At 42.7% G+C, this 21,353-nt stretch overlaps 1 protein-coding gene and 1 non-coding gene across 3 annotated transcripts; both read left to right on the top strand.

Annotated features, from left to right (window-relative positions):
* Positions 1-1,807: 1,807 nt before the first annotated feature.
* Positions 1,808-19,893, top strand: PPP1R8 (protein phosphatase 1 regulatory subunit 8). 2 transcript variants are annotated; one of them, XM_061391448.1, is made up of 7 exons: positions 1,808-1,923; positions 3,852-3,912; positions 8,963-9,116; positions 10,505-10,725; positions 12,260-12,404; positions 17,158-17,222; positions 18,453-19,893. In XM_061391448.1, the coding sequence occupies exons 1-7, from the start codon at positions 1,868-1,870 to the stop codon at positions 18,804-18,806; spliced, it is 1,056 nt and encodes a 351-aa protein (XP_061247432.1). In that variant the 5' UTR covers positions 1,808-1,867; the 3' UTR covers positions 18,807-19,893. The 2 variants fall into 2 exon arrangements, with proteins under 2 accessions (XP_061247432.1, XP_061247425.1); XM_061391441.1 differs by lacking the exons at positions 1,808-1,923; positions 3,852-3,912 and adding an exon at positions 6,017-6,041.
* Positions 5,436-5,601, top strand: LOC133236258 (small Cajal body-specific RNA 1). The gene has a single exon (XR_009732814.1). It is a non-coding gene; the product is annotated as a small Cajal body-specific RNA 1 (non-coding RNA).
* Positions 19,894-21,353: the final 1,460 nt, after the last annotated feature.

Genomic DNA, 21,353 nt, shown 5'->3' with positions numbered 1-21,353 from the left:
CTTTTTAAGAATCAAGTCCTTGTGCTTAAAGAAGGAAGCTATAGCCTGTTTCTCTGAAACCAAGTTTAGAACTATTGGCCTAGTCTATCTTTGGAATCACAGGGCTGGAAAAGGGGGTATATTAACCCGTTCATTAGATAAGTGATCTGAGGGAATTCCCTAGCAGTCCAGTGGTTAGGACTTGGTGCTTTCACTGCTGTGGCCCGGGGTTCAATCCCTGGTGAGGAAACTAAGATCCTGAAAGCCACACATGCAGCCCCCCCCCCGCCAAAAAAAAGAAGTGATCTGACCAGTTAACATCCTTGCTGGATGAGTTTATTGTGCTTTTGAAGACCAGTGGAACATGTGATTCTCCTAACAGTTGATCATTTTAAATTCTAAGTTAATATGCTACAGTTAAATCTTGATGCCTGGAGATGTCACCCAGGGCAAAATCTTTTGAACAGGTTGATGTTAGATTTAAAATCTAGAGGACCAGTAGTAGGGAATCAGGACAAGAACTCCACCATAGAAAGAGATAATCTGCTGTGCAATGCCTCTTTATAGGTGAACAGTAATTTTGCATTTGGTTTCCTTAAAAGAAAAAAACAGGTTGGATAATCCTCTCATGTTTTCTACAAAACTGAAAAAGTGCTGGGCTTCAGTTGCATGCTAATAAAATAAATATGATCATATCAACATCAAAGTGTGAGAGAGAGTGATGATTCAAGAGCATGGGCTTTGGCCTCATACAGATTTAGGTTTGAATCCCACTCATTCTAGCGTGATTCTGGGCAATTCAGTCTCTCTGAGCCTCCCCTCAGGGATCATAATACCTATTTCAAACAGAGTTTTAAGGATTAAATGAGATGATCCATATAGACTAAATTCTTGCCCAATAAGCACTCAGTAGACATATGCCAGTACTCTTGCCTGGAAAATCCCATGGATGGAGGAGCCTGGTGGGCTACAGTCCATGGGGTCGCTAAGGGTTGGAAACGACTGAGCGACTTCACTTTCACTTTTCATTTTCATGCATTGGAGAAGGAAATGGCAACCCACTCCAGGGTTGTTGCCTGGAGAATCCCAGGGACGGGGGAGCCTGGTGGGCTGCTGTCTATGGGGTCACACAGAGTCGGACACGACTGAAGCGACTTAGCAGCAGCATTAGACATAAGCCATTACAACCAGAAGCCCTGCTGATGATCTTTCACCCAGCTGTTGGACAAAAGCAGACCTGTATCCTGTCTTCGTTATACAATCTAGTCACTATGACCAAAATTTTAAAATCCAAAGAGGCCTCCACTTGATTAAATAACCTTTTTCAGTCATGCGTTTTGATGATCTGGACGCCTGCCATCTGGTTGGATCCGTCCCTGGCTGTTTGTCTATAGAGTTTACACTACCCCGAAAGGTAGCTTCTCAGGACCATTAGAGGAGACACAGCAGACCGGTGTTTTTCCAATCCCTAAGCCCTATACCCTCTAGCTTCTCTCCATCTTGGGAGTCAAAAGGCTGACGGTGCGAGCCCAGGGCAAGGGTGGCATCACAAGACTTCAGAGCCTGGGAGCGTCTTTGCAAAAAGAACGTAGAGGGAAACCAAACCCCTCCCTACGAGCCCATTTTCTTCAGACAACTGCCGGCCGAGAGAAGCCCTGGCCTCCGGGGAAGGTCAACTCTCTCAAACCCTGAAAAACACCTCTAAACGGGATCCCAGTGTCCACCGCTACTACAGCGCCCTGTGCGTCGGTGCGTGCGTGCGTGCGTGGGTGTGTGTGTGCGCGCGCGCGCAGACGCACAGGTCGCTGGGAAGCCGCCTCTCCCCCCTCTGGGTCTTCCAGTTTCCCAGCGTGCTTCGGGCCCGCCAAATGGGAGGGGGAGACGCAAGATGGCGGCAGCCGCGAACTCCGGCTCCAGCCTCCCGCTGTTCGACTGCCCGACCTGGTGAGTGGCGGGGCGACCAGCGCTGGAGTGGCCAGGCCTGCGCTGGCCTGTGCCGGCCGGGCGGCTGATTTCTCGCAGCGAGCCGAACGGCCCAAACATCTTAGGACTGACAGAGGGAGAAGTGTCCGTCGGGCCGGGCGGCGTGTGGAGGAACCTGGAGCTTGGAGCCCGGGCCCAGAAACCGAGGAAACCCAGAGTTGGGGGCTCTGAGGCGCTGGCTTAGGCAGCCCCTCGGGAAGTCAGCCGGCTGCCGGGGCGCTTCGGGGCCTTGGTCTCGAACTTACCCCAACTCCTGACTGAGTGCCTGGTGCTCTTGTGGAGCCCGGTACCTGCCCCCCGCTTTCTGTCCCGAGCGCGCGCGAGCTAGCTTCCTGGCCCCGATCCCCTTTCAGAGCCTCGCATCCCGCGGTTGTTACTGCAGCCTGGTGCGGCCCTTGCCTATCTCTCGCTGACTGGGAGCTCCCTGAGGGCAGGAACAGCTCTGACCTACTCCTGTGCTCTTAGCCACCAGCGCGAAGTCGGGCACCAGAGGGCATCCTTGCTTGTTAGGATGAACCCCTTTCCTCCCTTCTCAAGTTCTTGGGAATAATGGAATAATTTTAGTCTTTGAGTGGAGTACACGATTAATTATATAAATTGCCCGGTAAGGCGACCCATCCGAGTTAGAGCTGTGTCTGCTCGTCACAGTGTATTGTTTGTGTGTGTTACTCTCTGGCTCCGTTATATTGAATCCCTCAAGGGCTGCCTAATGTATCTGTAGAGTCACAGTTCCTAGGCCTGAGCCAGACACATAGTAGGAGTTCAGAAAGCATATTTTGGATGTAACTTGGCTTTCCCTGGTTTCCAGACAAAATGGGCTTTTGTCCAATGCACTGTCCTCCCAGCAACCACCGTATAGGAGTTGGGTCAGGCTTGTGAGACGACTATGTTGTATCTTCAGCTAGATGTAAATGGATGCATTTGTGTTTGTGTGTGTGTGCACGCAACGCGTGCGTAGATGCTGGGACTCTGGTAAGATTGTTCTTCAAACTTCAGAGGAGCAAACACAGGAAACAAGTGAATGTGTAGCTATTTTCTGGGTCCCTCTGCACTTCTGTAACACAGAGTTGCTCCAGTCTGCAAATTGTGTCCATTTCGGTTCCTTGCCACATTGATTTCAGAATATTTACTTATGTCTTCTAACTATAAGTTTACTGGGCCAGGATAGTAAATTTATAGTTAGAAGAGACTGTATAAGATCACTTATCATTTCCTTAACGTCTGGTGTGCACCAGACATTGTGTTAGGTGCTTTGACATATATTTGTCTCCCTTGGATGGTATGATTATAGGAGTATAGAGAAAAGTTCCCTTATACATGCCACTGTAGAATGACCTGTTCAAAGTTAACAAATATCTCTTGTATTTATTGGTACCTGGTTTCATGGCATAGTTTTGGATTGCCCTAACTGCCTAAATTACATATCTGGTTTGACCTCAGTTCAGGACAATACCCTCTGTTTCTTCTGTGATGAGTCTACCTTGATCAGCCCCAGACACCAACTGATTTATTCTACCGTTGTATGGTAATTATTGGTAGTGGCAAATCTTAGGCTCAAACTCAAAGTGACCAGACAACTCCGACTATAGTACTTGAATTATCTGTGCTGCTTTCTCTCCAAGGTAGATAATTCAGTGTTAAAATACAGGTTTCTTTGGTGCTGCTCTAAATACAGATCCCCTGAAATATGTTTTAGAGCAGTTGAATCACTGGGGAGGTAAGTGTCAAATGCAGAAAGGAGCTATAATAACAGTAAAGTAGATGACATTTCTGCTTGAACATGAACTAATTATAGGCTGGTAAGAGAGCTCCAGTGTTGAATGGGATAATGATTGTAAATGGCATTTACAAACTCACCCTGAAAATATTTTTTCACTGTTACTTTTCAGGGCAGGTAAACCCCCTCCTGGTTTACATCTGGATGTAGTCAAAGGAGACAAGCTAATTGAGGTATGGAAATACACGTCTTCCCTTTTTTCCCCACCACACTAAAGATTCTTGCCAGTGACTCACTTTTCCACCCCCTCTCCTGTGCTTTGTTTTCCAGCAATGCTACTTTTGTTCATCCTGATTTTTTTTCTATTAAAAGCACATAGTGATAAAACACATGCCAATGTGTATCTCCACAGATACTCAGTTTTTTTGTGACTTCTCTTACCTTCCAAATGAAGGGTTTTAATAGATCATGGGCCTGTAGGCCTCAGTGAAACTGGATGCCCTATAACTTGGTGAATTCCTTCTCTCTGAGTATGTGGAATTGTGTGGAAGGTGCAAGATCTGCAATAATTAAAGTGAATTATATAGATTGAATTCAGCTTTTAAATTGCTTTTATGACATTCAAGCTAGAAGATAATAAACTAAGACACATGTTCAAAAAAGAGAATGGAAATGGTGATGAAATTCATTCATTCATTTAAACATTTACTGAGTGCTTATTATGTGCCAGTCTTTGTGCTCGGCATAGGGAATACAGCAGTGAACAAAATGAACATGGCTCCTGTTTTCAAAGAAATCATCTGGTGGGAAAGACAGAACCAAACAAAAATTTACATGATTATAATCAAAGTAAGTACTATCAAGAACAACTGTAGCAGAATTCTAGCTTTTCTCCAAGTTTCTAGAATGAAAACCACATAGAACTGCAAGAGAACACGAGTTTTGTTTAGCTATTAGGTTGTGTGGATTTTTTTTTAAATTCTTTTGTTGCCATTTATTTACCAAGAAATGGGGATTAAGCCCACTGTGGCCATCGAGTTGTGAGTCTCCATGTCTTCAACCAATTTTAGGTTTGCTTGCTCAGATAACATTTTAAGTTCAAGGCCCTATTGTTGAGTGCAGTTATTTTTCTTTGGTGTATATAGTAAAAACATTGCACTCCGTAATGAAAACTGTCTGTGAGATCTCCTGAAGGCTGTTGTATAAATACATTGTTTTCACCTTCAGGATGTTGTAGTGATACATGTATTTTGCAAAACATTAAGGCAGAAGTTGTGATGAATTCATCAAGCCCTTAGCCAGTCAGTTAGAACCACTTTGTCTTGGGTTCTTCTGTCTTAAAGGTTACAAAATATCAGGATTATTCAAGGGAATAATTTAGCTAAAATGTCTTCTTTTTTTTTTTAAACTATAAACTGTTCCACACATATAAAATGTTGCTGAATAGACATACAGAAATCTATTTTTTTAACCAGAATATAATAAATCTTTAATTTGAAATAGGGAGAAACAGTAAGGAGCCTAGCTTTAAGGATAATATCATAATTCTTTTGAGAAATAATATATATTTTCAAAGCACTCTCAACTTGTCAAACATCCCTCTGATTACTGGTTTCCATTAACTGGTAATGTTGTCTTTCAGTGCTCTTAGGTATGCTGAGTTGCCACAAAGGTGTCATGTTACAATCCATAGGCATCACTGTGTTGTTTCTGAGAGAAATAGACTCCAAATCTGCTTATTATTTAAGGATTTAGGCAGCACTTGATACTAACCGAGCTATCTATGTCCAAGCCTTATGTCAGAGGCCTGTGATGTGTTGTGATAGCTGGGTTTAAGAAGTGCAATATTAAAACAAAAGCCATGAGTCTTTTAAGCCCAGGGTGTAAAGATACACTCTGAGTTATAACTCAGAGGCACAACTGGATAATGGTATTAGCCATAGCTAGTTAAGCAGTTGTGGTTTAGTGACTACTGAAGGGCCAGTGCATTATTTCATTCACCTGGACAGAAGAAGCAAATTGTCTTAGAATTCACTCATTTTCTTGCTTCTGAGGCATACTGTTTTTTTCCTCTACATTTTCACACTTCTGTAATTGAGATACCTTTAATTGTGAATGTGCATATTTAATTTGGAGGCTTTTTCTCTTTCTTCTCTAAACACCTAAATCTCTGGTATTGACACCTTGTTGTGGTGGTGTTTAGTTGCTAAGTTGTGTCCAACTCTTTTGTGACCCCATGGATTGTAGCCCACCAGGCTCCTGTGTCCTTGGCATTTCACAGGCAAGAATACTGAAGTGGGTTGCCATTTCCTTCTCCAGCGATCTTCCCAACCCAGGGATCAAACTTGTGTCTCCTGCATTGGTATGTGGATTCTTTACCACTGAGCCACCAGGGAAGCTGGGAATCATAGAAAGGTGATCAATTTTGTATTAGAACCCAAGAGCTGGTGGTCTTATGACTGTTTAAGTCCAGCTTGTGAGTTCTGTGGTTAGCAAATTTAAGTTTGTGAAGACATCATGTATGTGCATATAGATACGAATGGGAAATGCATCTATGAGATTCAACTTGCATAGATATTACCTAGAGAAAATAACATGTTGACATTTTAGGGCTCTCACAATTCTAAAGCAATATCTTATTTTTAACCCAAGTCTTAATATTTGGGTCTAAGCAGGCATGGGATGATTGTGGGATTGAGCTGTCAGACTGTTGTTAAATCTTGATGCCCCCTAGCACTAGGGGCCTGGAACAAGCTCTCCCAGCAGCAAGTGGGCTCTGCTGGACAGAGTTTCCCAAAGGTGACCCCCATCCCTTTGAGCCTTAACGTATAAGCTGGCAAGTAACTGGGTAAGTGTTTAAAAAAAAATTAAGATTATGACCTATACTACTTGTTCACTCCTTAAATGTTTTTTGCCATATGGTAGATTTTTTGATGCAGGAAGAGTGAAGAAAATATATAGTGGTTATAAAAGCTTAGACTGTGTGAAATCAGACCTGAATTTGTAATCCAGTTTATAAATATCTAGCAGTGTGAACTTGCATATATTAATTAATTTCTTTATGCCTCACTGTTCCTATCTATAAATATAGGAATAATAGTACCTCCTTGCCTCACAGAGTGGCTGTAAAGATGAAATGACATAGCATAAAACTCACAGCACAATGTGTGCACTTAAGTACTCAGCAGTTGTTAACTGTTACCAGCATGTGAGGTGTATTTCTGGTTTTGTAAGAACACTGAAGCACAGGGGAGAATAGCAGCCCACCGTGAGTTCAGTGACATAGCCAGGAACGAAAAATAAGCCTCTTGATTCCTAGCCTGGTACCATCCTAATTTGACTGTACTTCCTTGCTCAGCTTTGTGCTGTCTTCTCTCAGGGATTTTAGAAGGAGCATAGTGTGAAATGTGAACTAGAGCTTAGTGAGACATTCTGTTTAAAGAAAAAAAAACAGGGAATTCCCTGGCATTCCTGGTTAGGGATCGGCGCTTTTACTGCCAAGGGCACGGGTTCAGTCACTGGTCTGGGAACTAAGATCCTACAAGCCACGTGGTGCAGATAAAAATAAAAACTGTAAAGGAACAACATAATATATATGAATGAGGGTTATTTTTCAAAGGCTCAAATTGTAGACCTTAAGAACTGAATGAAGTGTTAGCAAAAATTTAACCTACGGTCCTTCATCTGTGACAGCCCAGTCCACAACCAGTATGTTGGAAAAGCTTTACTGATCTAGGATTAAAAGAAAAAGACAATGTAGTGAGTTTTTCATAAAGCTAAATTCAACTCAAAGAGTGACCCTTTATCCTTTTCCTCCCTGCTTTTTTGTTAAAATGACCTTTCTTTTATAAAATGATTGGTGACAATTTTAAAAGAAAGTTCTTTTTTGGCAAAATAAAAGTTAACAGTGCTACGTCAGCCCCTGCAATTTTTAAAATAACAGTTTGCTGCTCTGCAAAATCCTCTTTTCTGCTATTATATTGAGACATTATATAGTTCTATTTTTTCCAGTTCCACAGGAGTGGTTAGAAACATTTTGGAGTTCTTCTCAGAATTATTTCAGACCCATGGCACTGTTGTTTAGAATATTAGCGTTGCAAGTTATTCATACCTGAATTTAAATCCCACATCTGCTAGTTAACCAGCCTGACTGCCTTGAATGACTAGATTCATCTCTCTGAATTTATTTTCTTATGTTTAATAATAAAGGTGATAAGCTTCCCTGGTGGCTCAGACGGTAAAGAATCTGCCTGCAATGCAGGAGACCCCAGTTCGATCCCTGGGTCGGGAAGATTCCCTGGAGCAGGTAATGGCAACCCACTCCAGTATTCTTGCCTGGAGAATTCCATGGACAGAGGAGCCTGACGGGTTACAGTCCATGGGGTTGCAAAGAGTCAGACACAACTGAGCAACTAACATTTTGACTTTCTATAATAAATATGATACTTAGTTCACAGACTTGTTTTGAGGATTAGATGAGATAATGCTTAAAATGCCTAGCAAAAAATAGCCCTTCAATAAATGTAAATCTGTACAATCCAGTTTCCGTAGTGTTGTGGTTATCACGTTCGCCTCACAATAAATGTAAATCTGTACGTTCTCTTCCCTCAAACCTGGAAAATCTTTGCCCTATGAAGTCATACCATATTTGGACAAAGCAAGTACTCATTTAGAGTTAACTCTGAGTAATGCTTTTTTGTGCCAAAATGAAATGGGGCCATAAAGGTAGATCTAGAGGCTCATACAGTGATGTCTAATGTAATTCTGATTTCAAGGGGGTTCCAAAAATATTTTGGGGCTCTGGCAGCATGATTAGAATATAGGTAAGTGTTTATACCTCCCTTCCTTTGCGAACCAGTTGATAATCTTCATTTGAATATGTATTTTTCTGAAAAGAGGTCTTATTCCTTTATAGGCATGCCTTATGTTTTTATTTCCTGCTCAACCTAAAGTTAAGTGAAATCTTAAATTTACAATGAAAAGAAGACAAGCTCTCTTGCAGGCCATTTACATCTAATAGGATTAGGGAAAGTTCTTTTCATATCGGCACTCAACATTTGACCACTATATTTGGGGATAATCATTGCCAACCCCCAAAAATGTTAGTAAATTTTTCTGAGCTCTTTATCTTGAAGAATAATAGGAAATATATATACATATACATACATATATATATATTTTTACTTTGACAAGGAATTTTATGTTAATATGCTCTACTTTTATTGGAAGACTTTGCTAAACCCTGTTGAAACCAGCTTTAAGTAGTATTTTATATTTATTTAGAAACTGATTATCGATGAGAAGAAGTATTACTTATTTGGGCGAAACCCTGATTTGTGCGACTTCACAATTGACCACCAGTCTTGCTCTCGGGTCCATGCTGCCTTGGTCTACCACAAGCATCTGAAGAGAGTTTTCCTTATAGATCTCAACAGTAGTAAGTAACTCATATCCCATCCCATTTTACACATTCCCTTTTGGGCAGTGTGGAGATGCTCTTTGGGTTCTTCAGATTTGAAATTGTGTTTTATTGTTCATCAAAGAAGTTTATGTTTGGTTTTTGAATAAGTCCTTCTCCATTCCTGTGGTATTTCCTATTTTACTGAAGTAATTGATGAGTGGGGAGAGAAGAAGATTTTAGGGAGTACTTTCCTGAAGAGACTAATAGGTATAGAGAGAACAAAAAAACACCTAGGAACTAGGGAATGTGTTTATAGGCCCCTGTGAGATTGTGATCCAGTTTAAGCAGAAGCTGTGGTTAGCTCCATTAATGTAGCAGAGTTGTGGGTACAGGACATTAAAAAAAATCCTTATTTTGAGCAAGTTCATTTTTTATAATAGGTTCTTTATCTCAGCTACATTTTGCTTTGACTATTACTACTAATATCAATTTTAATTCTCTGAGCACACCCTAACTATAAGATTTTCAAGTTTGTCAGAGATAATCTCAGAAATGCAATTGAAACTTGATTACATGAGGCCTTGAAGTTTGTTCATTTTCACCTGTGTATAATTAATTGCAGCATGGAACGTAAAGGATCTCCTTCCTGGGTTGATTGTGTTTTACTCCTTTTCCCCCTCCCCATACACATGCGCACATTACCCCAGTATGGTTATGATGGTTTTTGGAGAGCCTTGTCTCATAAGTTCAGTTCAGTTCAGTCGCTCAGTCGTGTCCAACTCTTTGCGACCCCATGAATCGCAGCACGCCAGGCCTCCCTGTCCATCATCAACTCCCGGAGTTCACTCAGACTCACTTACTTGAAAATTTATGTCATCTTTTTTCTCCATTTCATAATATGCAGAATGTAGACATGGAAAAATATCCAGACTCTCCAGTAGGATTTTTGGCCTACCTTGCCATTGGTATTGCACGTGTTTCAGCCAGCCTCATTTCTTATCCTGGGGAATCCCCAAGTATGACTGCTACCAGTCCAGCAGTTCCTGTATTCCTTAGGCTTGGGGCTGGAGAGGTCAGACTGCAGCAGTTCCTGTCCTCCTCCTTGCGGGGAATGGCTTTTGCTGGGTTGGAGCCTTTCCTGCTGGACCCAGAATGGAGTCAGTCTGGCAGCAGAGAAACTTGTTATGTGGGGTAACAGCAGCTCTGTAGATGTGTAAGAAATCCACTGTAGTGATAAGGATTCAGTGAAGGAGTTTCCTTTTCAGTGTGACTCATGACAAGGGATGCAAAGTGGACCCAATGCCATTTCTGTTTTAAAAAGCAAAACTGATGTGCTGGCAGAAGCTTCTCTTCTGCAACTCAGGTTTGTTTTTTGTTTGTTTTTTTCTTTTCCTCTCTTACGTTTCTGATTTGGTTATTCCCAGCACACGGCACTTTCTTGGGTCACATTCGGTTGGAGCCTCACAAGCCTCAGCAAATTCCCATCGACTCCACGGTCTCATTTGGTGCATCCACACGGGCATACACTCTCCGTGAGAAGCCTCAGACATTGCCATCAGCTGTGAAAGGAGATGAGAAGATGGGTGGAGAGGATGATGAACTCAAGGGCTTACTGGGGCTTCCCGAGGAGGAGACAGAACTTGATGTAATTCTATTGTCTGTGTCATTGTTACGTCTTGGAGACTCTGGTTTTTGCAGTATGTAGCTGTTCTGTGTAGCTTGAAATCCAGTGACTTAGCAGCTGGAGGTTTTCTTGAACAGAGTGATAAGCCTTTGCCACTTTGCCAGTGTGGTGTGGCCCTTGGAAATCTGCATTGTGTGGGTTTGGTTAAATATATCCAGGGCTGACTAACCAGTAGACCCTTATGGTTGTCTTGGGCACCTTTGCTGCATGTTAGAAGCCAGGCTGGGAGTTACATTTCTTAAGAGCTATACTATCCAATGCAGTAGCCACTAACCACATTCCAAGTACTCAAGAGTCACATGTAGCTAGTGACTAACCATACTAAATAGCTCTGATAGAAAACATTTCTATCATCCAGAAAGTTTGTTTAAACAGCACTGGCTTACAGAGATTGAAGCTTTCATTCATTTATGTAGCTTTTTTGGATACCATCCAGTCAGCCCAAGAATCTTCTGAGTAGAACTAGACTGCTTTTGCTCTGGACCTGGCTGCCCTGAATTGTACAAGATTTGACTTTGATGTGTTAAGGTTTTCCTTGTCTAGAGTTGACCCCAGTAGTTGGTGGTGTAGCTTTTGTCTTCACATGCCTGTCACTGTATTGGTGTGACTGGTCTATCCAGGTAGATCAAATGCCTGCCTGTCCGTAACCACCCACACACATTTACTCTTCTTGTATACAGAGGCAGTTTCCCAAATCTTAGGAAGAAAAAAGCACAGTAGAAATCTTACAACTCAGAAGTTACTTGGTTGTAAATAAGTAGCCTTATGGCCAGGGGCCTGGCTGGCAGTACCTCTTGCCCATTCTTTTCCAGGCTGCTTCCATGCCTCCTCCTGTATCTCTAGGTCTTGTTCTCAAGACATTTGGGATGTCTCAAACTGCAGCGCAGATTGAAATAAGTCCAAGGGATTGAAAAGAGGCAGGCAGCAGTGCTGAGGCCAGGTTAATCACTGAGATGGATGGATAGTTATGAATAGAAATGGGGCCAGACAGGGATGGGGAGTGACAAAATATTAATGCCAAATATTCAGTGCACTGGCAGCGTCCTAGCTAGTTTTAAAGGAGAGAGCTACTGGGAAAGAAACTGTCAGTTTTTCTTTCTCATCTGTTTTGTTACTTAAAACAGTTCTTGAATTTCTTCCCAGTCGCATTCTTTTAATTCTCAGCATGAAGACACGAAAACCTTCTTCAAAAAACCCCTAAACCTCAATTCAAGGGTTTTTGCACAGATGACTTGTTTTCAGCTCAAGGTCCTTTATCCCCTTTTGAATATCACTGCCTCACTGGTCACTGAAGATGTTCCACATTCTGTCAAATGAGTCTTGCTGGTATTAGCTATTTAGGGACAGTAATCTTTTCTGGATGCAAAAGAGAATTTCATCTATGTGAAGAGGTCAAGGTTAGCTCCTAATCCCTTCCTGCTCTTTGTTTGTTAATATTCTCCTTCAAATTCCTTGTGTACTCATTCCTGTCTTTCCTGTGTGAACTCTGGCCCAGAACCTGACAGAATTCAACACTGCCCACAACAAGCGGATTTCCACTCTCACCATTGAGGAGGGGAATCTGGACATTCAGAGACCAAAGAGGAAGAGGAAGAACTCACGGGTGACCTTTAGTGAGGATGATGAGATCATCAACCCAGGTGAGATGTCTTCCTGGTTTTTTCTGATGAAAAGGCTGTGATCCTAGAGAGTAGTTTACACAACCTGTAGGTCAGTTGTTTCTCAACAAGGTTTAGAATAACAGGTGCTATATTCAGGGGAGATATTTTTGTACAGTACAGGCATACTTTGGAGATATTGTGGGTTTGGTTCAAGAATTTCAGTAAAGCAAGTCACACACAGTTTCTGATTTCCCAGTACATGTGAAAGTTATGTTTACACTACGCTGTAGTCTGTTAAGTGTGTGGTAGCATCATGTCTAAAAAGACAATGTACATACCTTAATTAAAAAAAATACTTTGTTATTAAAAAACACCAGCCATCATCTGAACCTTCAGCAAGTTGTAATCTTTTTACAATAGTGACAAGGATCACTGGTCATAGATCACTGTAGGGAAGTCGCTCAGTCGTGTCCGACTCTTCGCAACCCCGTGGACTGCAGCCTACCAGGCTCCTCCATCCATGGGATTTTCCAGGCAAGAGTACTGGAGTGGGGTGCCATCGCCTTCTCCGACTATAACAACTGTAATAATAATGGAAAAGTTTGAAACATGTGAGAATTACCAAAATGTAACACAGAGCTAGGAAGTGAGTGAATGCTGTTGGGAAAATTGCACTGAAATACTTACTCGATGCAGGATTCCTTCAAATTTATCGATATAAAAAACTCAGTGTCTGTGAAGTACAATAAAACAAACTATGCTTTTTCATTGATGGAGTACCCTGAACACTCAAGCATTATCCAGTTGCAGTGTGAAAGAAGTAGCTAGAGCAAGGCCCCATACAATTCAGTATATAGAGCATGGCTGTAGTTCTCCTTTGCTGATGCAGTATCATAGCAGAGTTTAAGTATAGGTTAGAGCAGACACTGTTGTCTTCCTGGGGATCTGTGTATGACTGATAACTCTTAAAATTGGACAACTTACTGCCACTATTAACTGCACGGAAGACTTGCCTCTTTAAGGCTATAACTTCTACTAAAATACTAAATGTGTTTTGTAGTCTTAAGGGAGAAGGAGACTCCCAGCTATAGACAGTGGTCCCTGAATGCTGGGAAATGTTGCTGAAGGAGAGCATATTGGGGGGAGGCACCCTGAGGGTGGGTGTTTGCAAGGCTGACCTTCAGGAGGAAGGAGTGGGTGAAACCAGAGCCTGTGAGTAGCAAGTATTTGGCTTGGCATTAAAAGCAACAACAAATCCTTATATTTAGAAGAAGAATTAAAAGAATTCCTGTGAAAGATTGGAGCATTCATTCTAGGGACTTTTGTTCACTTTCTGATGATGTGTGAAGTGGAATGAATAACTTATCAAAGTAGTGAATGCCCAAGGGAAATGGCCAGTCAGGAGCTGAATGACTGATCTAGAAAGTTTATTTCTGGATGCCAGATAAGAGTTTCTAGGGGTTGGACTTAGAAATCTGTAGTTTTAATAAGCTCTTATTTGTACTGATAAACAGCCTACAGTATGGGAATGACTGAACTAGATAATTCATTTAGTCTTGAAGACCTGGGGTCTGATATGTTCTGTTTTTTCTCTTGAAAATTATTGTGGAACTTCTCTGGTGGTCCAGTGGTTAAGACTCTCTGCTCCTAATGCAGGGGGCATGGGTTCAGTATCTGGTCAGGAAACTAAGATCTCACATGCCACATGGTGCAGCTAAAAAGAAAAAGAAGAAAGTTATTGTCCTGGAACTTTATGAAGGCAGTATGTTCAGGGAGAGTGTGGCAGAGTGTTTAAGAGCGTGGGCTCAGATCAGAGGGCCTGGGTATGAAATTCACATCTCTGCTTGGTAGCTCTGTGACCCTCTGGCCAAGTGACATATCAGAGTTCTGGCCCCACAAGATTGATGGGGAGATTAAATGATTAAGTGAAAATACCTCAGATATGTGCTCGGCACTCAGTTCAGGTCAGTCACTCAGTCGTGTCTGACTCTGCGATCCCATGGACTGCAGCACACCAGGCTTTCCTGTCCGTTACCAACTCCCAGAGATTGCTCAGACTTAGGTCCATCGAGTTGATGATGCCATCCAACCATCTCATCCTCTGGCATCCCCTTCTCCTCCTGCCTTCAGTCTTTCCCAGCATCAGGATCTTTTCCAATGAGTCAGTTCTTCACATCAGGTGGCTGAAGTATTGGAGCTTCGGCTTCAGCATCAGTCCTTCCAGTGAATATTCAGGACTGATTTCCTTTAGGATGGACTGGTTTGATCTTGCACTCCAAGGGACTCTCAAGAGTCTTCTCCAACACCACAGTTCAAAAGCATCAATTCTTCGGCGCTCAGCTTTCTTTATAGTCCAACTCTCACATCCATACATGACCACTGGAAAAACCATAGCTTTGTCTTTTGTTGGTAAAGTAAATGTCGCTCCTTTTTAATATGCTCTCTAGGTTTGTCATAGCTTTTCTTCCAAGGAGCAAGTGTCTTTTAATTTCATGGCTGCAGTCACCATCTGCAGTGATTTTTGGAGCCCAGGAAAATAAAGTCTGTCACTGTTTCCATTGTTTCCCCATCTATTTGCCATAAAGTGATGGGACTGGATGCCATGATCTTCCTTTTTTGAATGTAGAGTTTTAAATCCAGCTTTTTCACTCTCCTCTTTCACTTTCATCAAGAGGCTGTTCCTCTTTGCTTTCTTCCATAAGGTGGTGTCATCTGCACATCTGAGGTTATTGATATTTCTCCCAGCAATCTTGATTCCAGCTTGTGCTTCATCCAGGCACTCAGTAGCTCTTGATAAATGTTAGCCATTATCCCAGTCATCATCTGCCAGCCCTTTTGCATTTACCTGTGCAGACTTTCCTATACCAGAAGTAGACCTGGCAAGGAACTTCTTGGTAGATCTTCCAGGAGCAGAGATTTCCTGCAGTGGATAGACTCCCTCTTCAGGAGTCGAATAGCTCGAGAATGAGGAAAGGGTGAGAGGACCGAACACTGTTCAGCCTGCACAGGACAGGGTCTCCTCGATGGCCTCGTCCTCACTTCCACAGGCCTGTTGTGTTCGTGGGGCACATACCCTGTTAGCCATGCCTCTTGGGCTCCAGTTGCTCTTGCATTTCATTTAGCTTTCCTGAAGGGCTGATTGGAACAGGGCTCCTATGGTAATGAGAGAAAATAAGGGTGCCTTTTTTTTAGAGACCTTGTCTCCTTCCTGATGAGCCTGGGTACCTTTTCCTCTTTCTTTTTCCGTATAGAAGCTGTTCATTCGTTTGTTCATTGAACAACAAATGTTTGTGTACGTAATTCCAGGATATATTCTTTAGAGGCATCCTAATATGTGAAAAGCCAAACTTAAATAAACCAGGGGCTCTTCAGTTAAATAAGGAATACTTTATATCCCAAAGGGACTCACAGGAGTGTTTCTTTAAATAGCAAACACCTTCAATGCATTAAAATAAGGTGTACAATGTCTGCTAGAGAAACAACTCCTTTCCTACCACTGTATTAAGATAAAAGGGCCAGGGAGTTGTTTTTTCTAGTAATGATAGTAAGTCTGTGCTTGCCTGTTTCCCCACACTTCGTCTTAAGTGAGGAAGCTGTTCATTCTAGGTCATCCAACCCAGTGTCCCGTCTGTGCTCCAAGATCACTACTTTCATACTTCTCTTGAAGCACCTCCATTGTATTGTGACCCATCTGGCTTTACAGCTGTGAGCTCCTTAAAGACAGGACCGTGTTTTGCTCTTTATTTCCCTGCCTTCTGTCTAATAAATGAGAGACTGATTGCAAGCATGTTACCTGACCTTAGTGCTTTCTTCTGGCAGAGTGAATGAATGAAGCTAGAAGCTTTGTAGGGTGCAGTAGTGTGTGTGTAAGCTGTGAAAAGCTCTCCCGCCCTGCCAGGGCAGGGGCTTCAGATCTTTTAGTGAGTCTTCCTTGTACAGACATGCATTGGAGATATTATGGGTTCCGTTCCAGACCACTTCAAAAAAGCAAATGTCAAAGCAAGTCACGCAGATTTGTTTGGTTTGCCAGTGCATATGTAAGTTACATTTACAAGTGTACAATAGCATTATGTCTAAAAAGTAGCATTATATCTAAAAAAAAAAAAACCATGTCCTTGTTTCTTTACAATGCTTTAAATACTTTATTGCTAAAAAATGCAAACTATCATCTGACAATGCAGGGTTGCCACCAACCTTCAATTTAAAAAAAAAACCCTGCAATATCTGCAAAGCACAGTAAAGTGAGACACAGTACAGCGAGGTATGCCTGTGTACAGGTGTTCAGCTCGAAAGGCAAAGTTAAGTTGGAAGCCCTGGGTGTGAATCCTTATTTTGTTTTTCGCTTATGAGCAGGTGTTAGCAAAGTACGTGGTGTGTGACCTCTTGAGGTGTCCCTCTTTTATTACTAACATGAGATTGATGATGTCTGCTTTTTTTTTTAATCTCCCCTCAGAAGAGGGAAGTATGTGGAATGGGAAAGTGGTCTAGAGCACAGGCCTGTTTCTGGCTGCTGAGATTTATATCCTGGCTCCTCTCCGGTGAGGTGACTGGGCCTGTCATTTTCCTCCTCCAAGCCTGAGATTGTTTTCTCATCTGTTATATGCTTACTCTAGTGGTACTTAGCTCATAGGGTTGTTGTGAGGATTGAACACATACCCAGCAAACACTTGAAGTGTTGGCTGTATTTTACTGTTTTAATATGAGTTATTGTGATGACTGTTGACACTGAGCCGTGTGACGTTAATCCTCCCGGTTGATTACTGAATTAACCTGCCCTCATGTCTTTTTGCAGAGGATGTGGATCCCTCGGTTGGTCGCTTTCGGAACATGGTGCAGACTGCAGTGGTCCCAGTCAAGGTAGGAAGCATGTTTGAAATGTTTTATCGTCTGGGTTAAAAACCCACTCTTCCATGTGTAGGCTTAATTTTAAAACATGTTCTTTGCTCCTTTCTTGTTTTTCATACTGTGGGAATACTTTTACCCCATCTGTGTGTCGGGATCCTGGAGTGCCATAGAGAAACTACAGGTGACGAGCCAGCTTAATGCTGCATGTAAATTATGATGTGATGCAAGTCTGTAAATTTACCTCTCAGTGGGGTAGGGTGCAGAGAGACCCACCTTTCTTTAGCCTTCCCTTCTTAACTCAGAGTACGCTGTTAGGCAAAGAGGAGGCATAGTTGCCTTCTGCATGGCATCTCTGGCTTTTGCCATGGCTTTATTTTGTGAACAAGAATGACACAGATAGGAAAGCCAGCTCACGTTGGGTTAGGTTTAAAGATAGCTCTATTGAAGAACCAAGAAGTGGAAGCTACAGAGATGTTCTGAGTGCTCAACACACGGAGAACTACCTGACAGCCAGGGCTCCAAAAGGGAACAATGGCCCCTGGAAGCAGATCCCTGTTGGCAGAGGTGTTCAAATGGTGATTGGAAGATGCTGGTCAGAGCTGCTAGAGAGAGTTGGTTTTTTTTCTAATCTTCAGAATATATTAGATCAAGAAATGAGTCAAGTTTCTGGTTAGTCTTTGTTTCAGGAAGATCTTTCGTTGAACTTTAGTGCAATGTGAAAAACTACAAGATGAAATTTTTTCATACAACTCCATACAATTTGTGCCACATTTCCCCTTGAGCACCTTTCTCTTCTTTCTTCTTCCTTTGGAATTTTCTGCTGTCTATTTCCCCCCAGAAAATAAAAATTAGAATACTTGCAACCATCTGTTAATCACCTTTGTTTCCTAAAAGGGCATTTTAACATCAAAAACAGAGAGAGACAGAGGCATGACCTTAGGGTAAAGAATAGTCACTTACACTGGATAAGTCTTACTTTATGAAAAGTTCACACACTGGCCTCATTTTTCTTGGTTTGACATAGGATGGTGAACAGTTTGTGTGGAGCAGTGTTTGGGAGCTACACGTTAGATGACCACTGTAAGGTCTCCTCAGGCCCTGAAATTTGAGGACAGTGAGATGGGTTGTTTGGGAAACAACCGAGTTAGAGGTTCAGGGGCCTGTCCCAGTTTTTCTAGGACTGCAGTAGAAGAACCTAACAGCACTCTTCTGTCTTACCTCTGTCTCCTCTGTAAACCACAGAAGAAGCGGGTGGAGGGCCCTGGCTCCCTGGGCCTGGAGGAATCCGGGAGCAGGCGCATGCAGAACTTTGCCTTCAGTGGAGGACTCTACGGGGGCCTGCCCCCCACGCACAGTGAAGCTGGCTCCCAGCCACACGGCATCCATGGGACAGCACTCATTGGTGGCTTGCCCATGCCATACCCGAACCTTGCTCCTGATGTGGACTTGACCCCTGTTGTGCCATCAGCAGTGAACATGAACCCTGCACCAAACCCTGCCGTCTATAACCCCGAAGCTGTCAACGAACCCAAGAAGAAGAAATACGCAAAAGAGGCGTGGCCGGGCAAGAAGCCCACACCTTCCTTACTGATTTGATATTTTTGGTCATGGAGGAGGGTGGGATTGGGTGGGAATGGGGTGGAAGGGTGATGGGGGGAGCTAATGAACTAGGGAGAAAAACTTTTCATGTGTGCAGTATCGTCTTTCAGAATGTCTCCTGGGGTCCTAACCATGTAATATTAAAACGGGGGGTGAGGTTGAAATATCCCAGAAAGACCTGTCTTCAGAACACTTTCATTGCAGAGAAATGTTTCATATATCCTTTTAAATAGATTGCCCTGGCTTTTCCCCAGGCTTTCCTTTTCTTTTTTCTTTTCTCCCTCTTTCTAGGGTCATTTTTCTTTAAGGTCACATACCCCAGGGAGAGACTCTAGGCCCTCAGGTTGAATCCAGAGCTGTGGGGGTGACAGAAGCCCCGCCAGCCTTGTGGGTCCAGTAGCCTAATTTATACCTACTATCCCTGCAAGTCCAGGTAGCAGAAGGGTTGCCACGGATTCCAGGTTGCTTAACAAGAGGGTTTAAAATTCTCCAGTTAAGCTAAGATTTAAACTCAAAAGTGTTTTCCTGGGTCAGTGGTTTTGAGGTCCAGCAGTTAGGCTTTTCTCTTTTGTCCTTTCTGTTCGAATGAGAACATTTTGATTTTTCATCTGACCAGTGCCATAGACACAGGTTGATAGTTTTAAACTTACAGTATTGTTTGAACTTTACCTGTTTTTCTTGTCAAATCTGAGTACTTGCAGAAGTTTCTCACTTGATTTCAGGGTACTGTCCTCTACTCTCTAAGGTATTACTTTCCTTTTTGAGTGTGTTATGAAGGCAATTTTTAAAGGATATGACCAGTTAGAGCAATTCTAATTAAAAAGGAAAAGATTTTTACTTTGAAGTAACGGATGTCTCTAAGAGGACATTTTTAGATGATGGTTCGGAGGCTCTTTCCCCCACTCGACCCAGAGCTCCAAGACTAGAAGACCTGGCTAACAAACATAGGAGACGAAGGTAGGACACATTGATAAGAGCTTTGTACAGAGATTTGTACATTTGTGTAATAGGCCTTTTCACGCTTTATGTGTAGCTTTTTACCTGTAACCTTTATTACATTGTAAATTAAATGTAACTTTTGTCATTCTGGTGCAGTTTGTGATTCAGTTGCCATCACCTACTTCCACTGCCATGAGGGAATATTTGTCAGAGGTACAGCTGTCAGGCTTGGGAGGTGACGCTGTGTCCCCGTTTTATTACCACAAATAAAGATGCCCCCTGATGAATTGGAAATTCTAATTAGAGATTCCAGTCCCCTGATGAAGCCTCACTGAGCAAAGTGGGTTAAGACAAAGACGGGTGTCCTTGTGCCAGTGTAACCACCACCCTCTGGCTGCAGCTGCGTGCATTTGTGCTACAGCTCAGGAAGCACAGGAGTGAAAGCAAGCGAAGTTGAGGGTGTTTAGAGGGGATTTCAGCTGGAGTTTGAACTGGATGGATGTGTCTTGCATACTAGAACACTGTGCAGCAAGTGGACTTTGTGTATGGTGAGACAAAGTATGTGACTTTGTGATGAAAACGCCAACAAGGTTCCAAATCCCTTAGGTTGAGAGTGTGGACTCACAGCAGGAGCAGCCTGGTAAAAGGAACAGAGATCTATAAAATCACAGCTAGGCAGAAGTTTAACTTCTCTGCCGGCTCCCGTAACGATGACTGTCCTCATCTTATGAGGACACCTTCCTGTCGTCATAGCAAAGGTTACTATTAGTGCTGGTTAAAAATCAGTCGTTGAGCACCTGCCTACTGTCAAGCAACCATCTGCAGCATTTATTTAATTTTAATAGCCCTAAGGAATACTGTTTTTATCCCTGTTTTACAGATGAGAAAACAGGCTTCTGATTTCATGTAGTGAAGTCAGGATTGGAACTGGATTCTGACTCCAGAGCCTGAGCACAGGTTAACACAGCCTCTGGGATGAGGTAAGGGGAAGGGTGTATGAGCCATAGTTGGCTTGCCACCGGGCTCTATAGACTGGAGCTAGACGACTGAGCGACTTCACTTTCACTTTTCACTTTGACGCATTGGAGAAGGAAATGGCAACCCACTCCAGTGTTCTTGCCTGGAGAATCCCAGGAACGGGGGAGCCTGGTGGGCTGCCGTCTATGGGGTCGCACAGAGTCGGACACGACTGAAGCGACTTAGCAGCAGCAGCAGATGTTTGGAAATTGAAAAGTTTTTCCCAAACTGGACAACTTACTAGAAGGTATAATAAAAGATTTAGATGTATTTTAGGTAATAAAATCCTTCTGGTAAGAGATTATGCCATGTGTTATTTGGTTTCAGAATTTGACTTGCAGAGTAAAACTTCAATTTGTGTCTCAAAGAAGGCTCAGTAGAGAATATCCAAGCCTGCAAAGCTCTGTCTTTCTTTTCCAAGGTCCGTTTGACTTTAGTGGAAGTAGGAATGGCTGAATTTGGTGGTTACACAGCAAATAGAGACATGGTACGGAAACCTGGCTTCCCTGGCACCCAGATTTCTGATTTATTCCAATCCTGTTTTAGTGCCCCTCTAAGGGGAATACTGCAGGAAGGGGCTTAGCTGCC

The sequence above is a fragment of the Bos javanicus genome, chromosome 2 (assembly GCF_032452875.1).
Source record: "Bos javanicus breed banteng chromosome 2, ARS-OSU_banteng_1.0, whole genome shotgun sequence".
NCBI classification, from domain to species: domain Eukaryota; kingdom Metazoa; phylum Chordata; class Mammalia; order Artiodactyla; family Bovidae; genus Bos; species Bos javanicus.
This window is presented reverse-complemented; position numbering and strand designations above follow the sequence as displayed.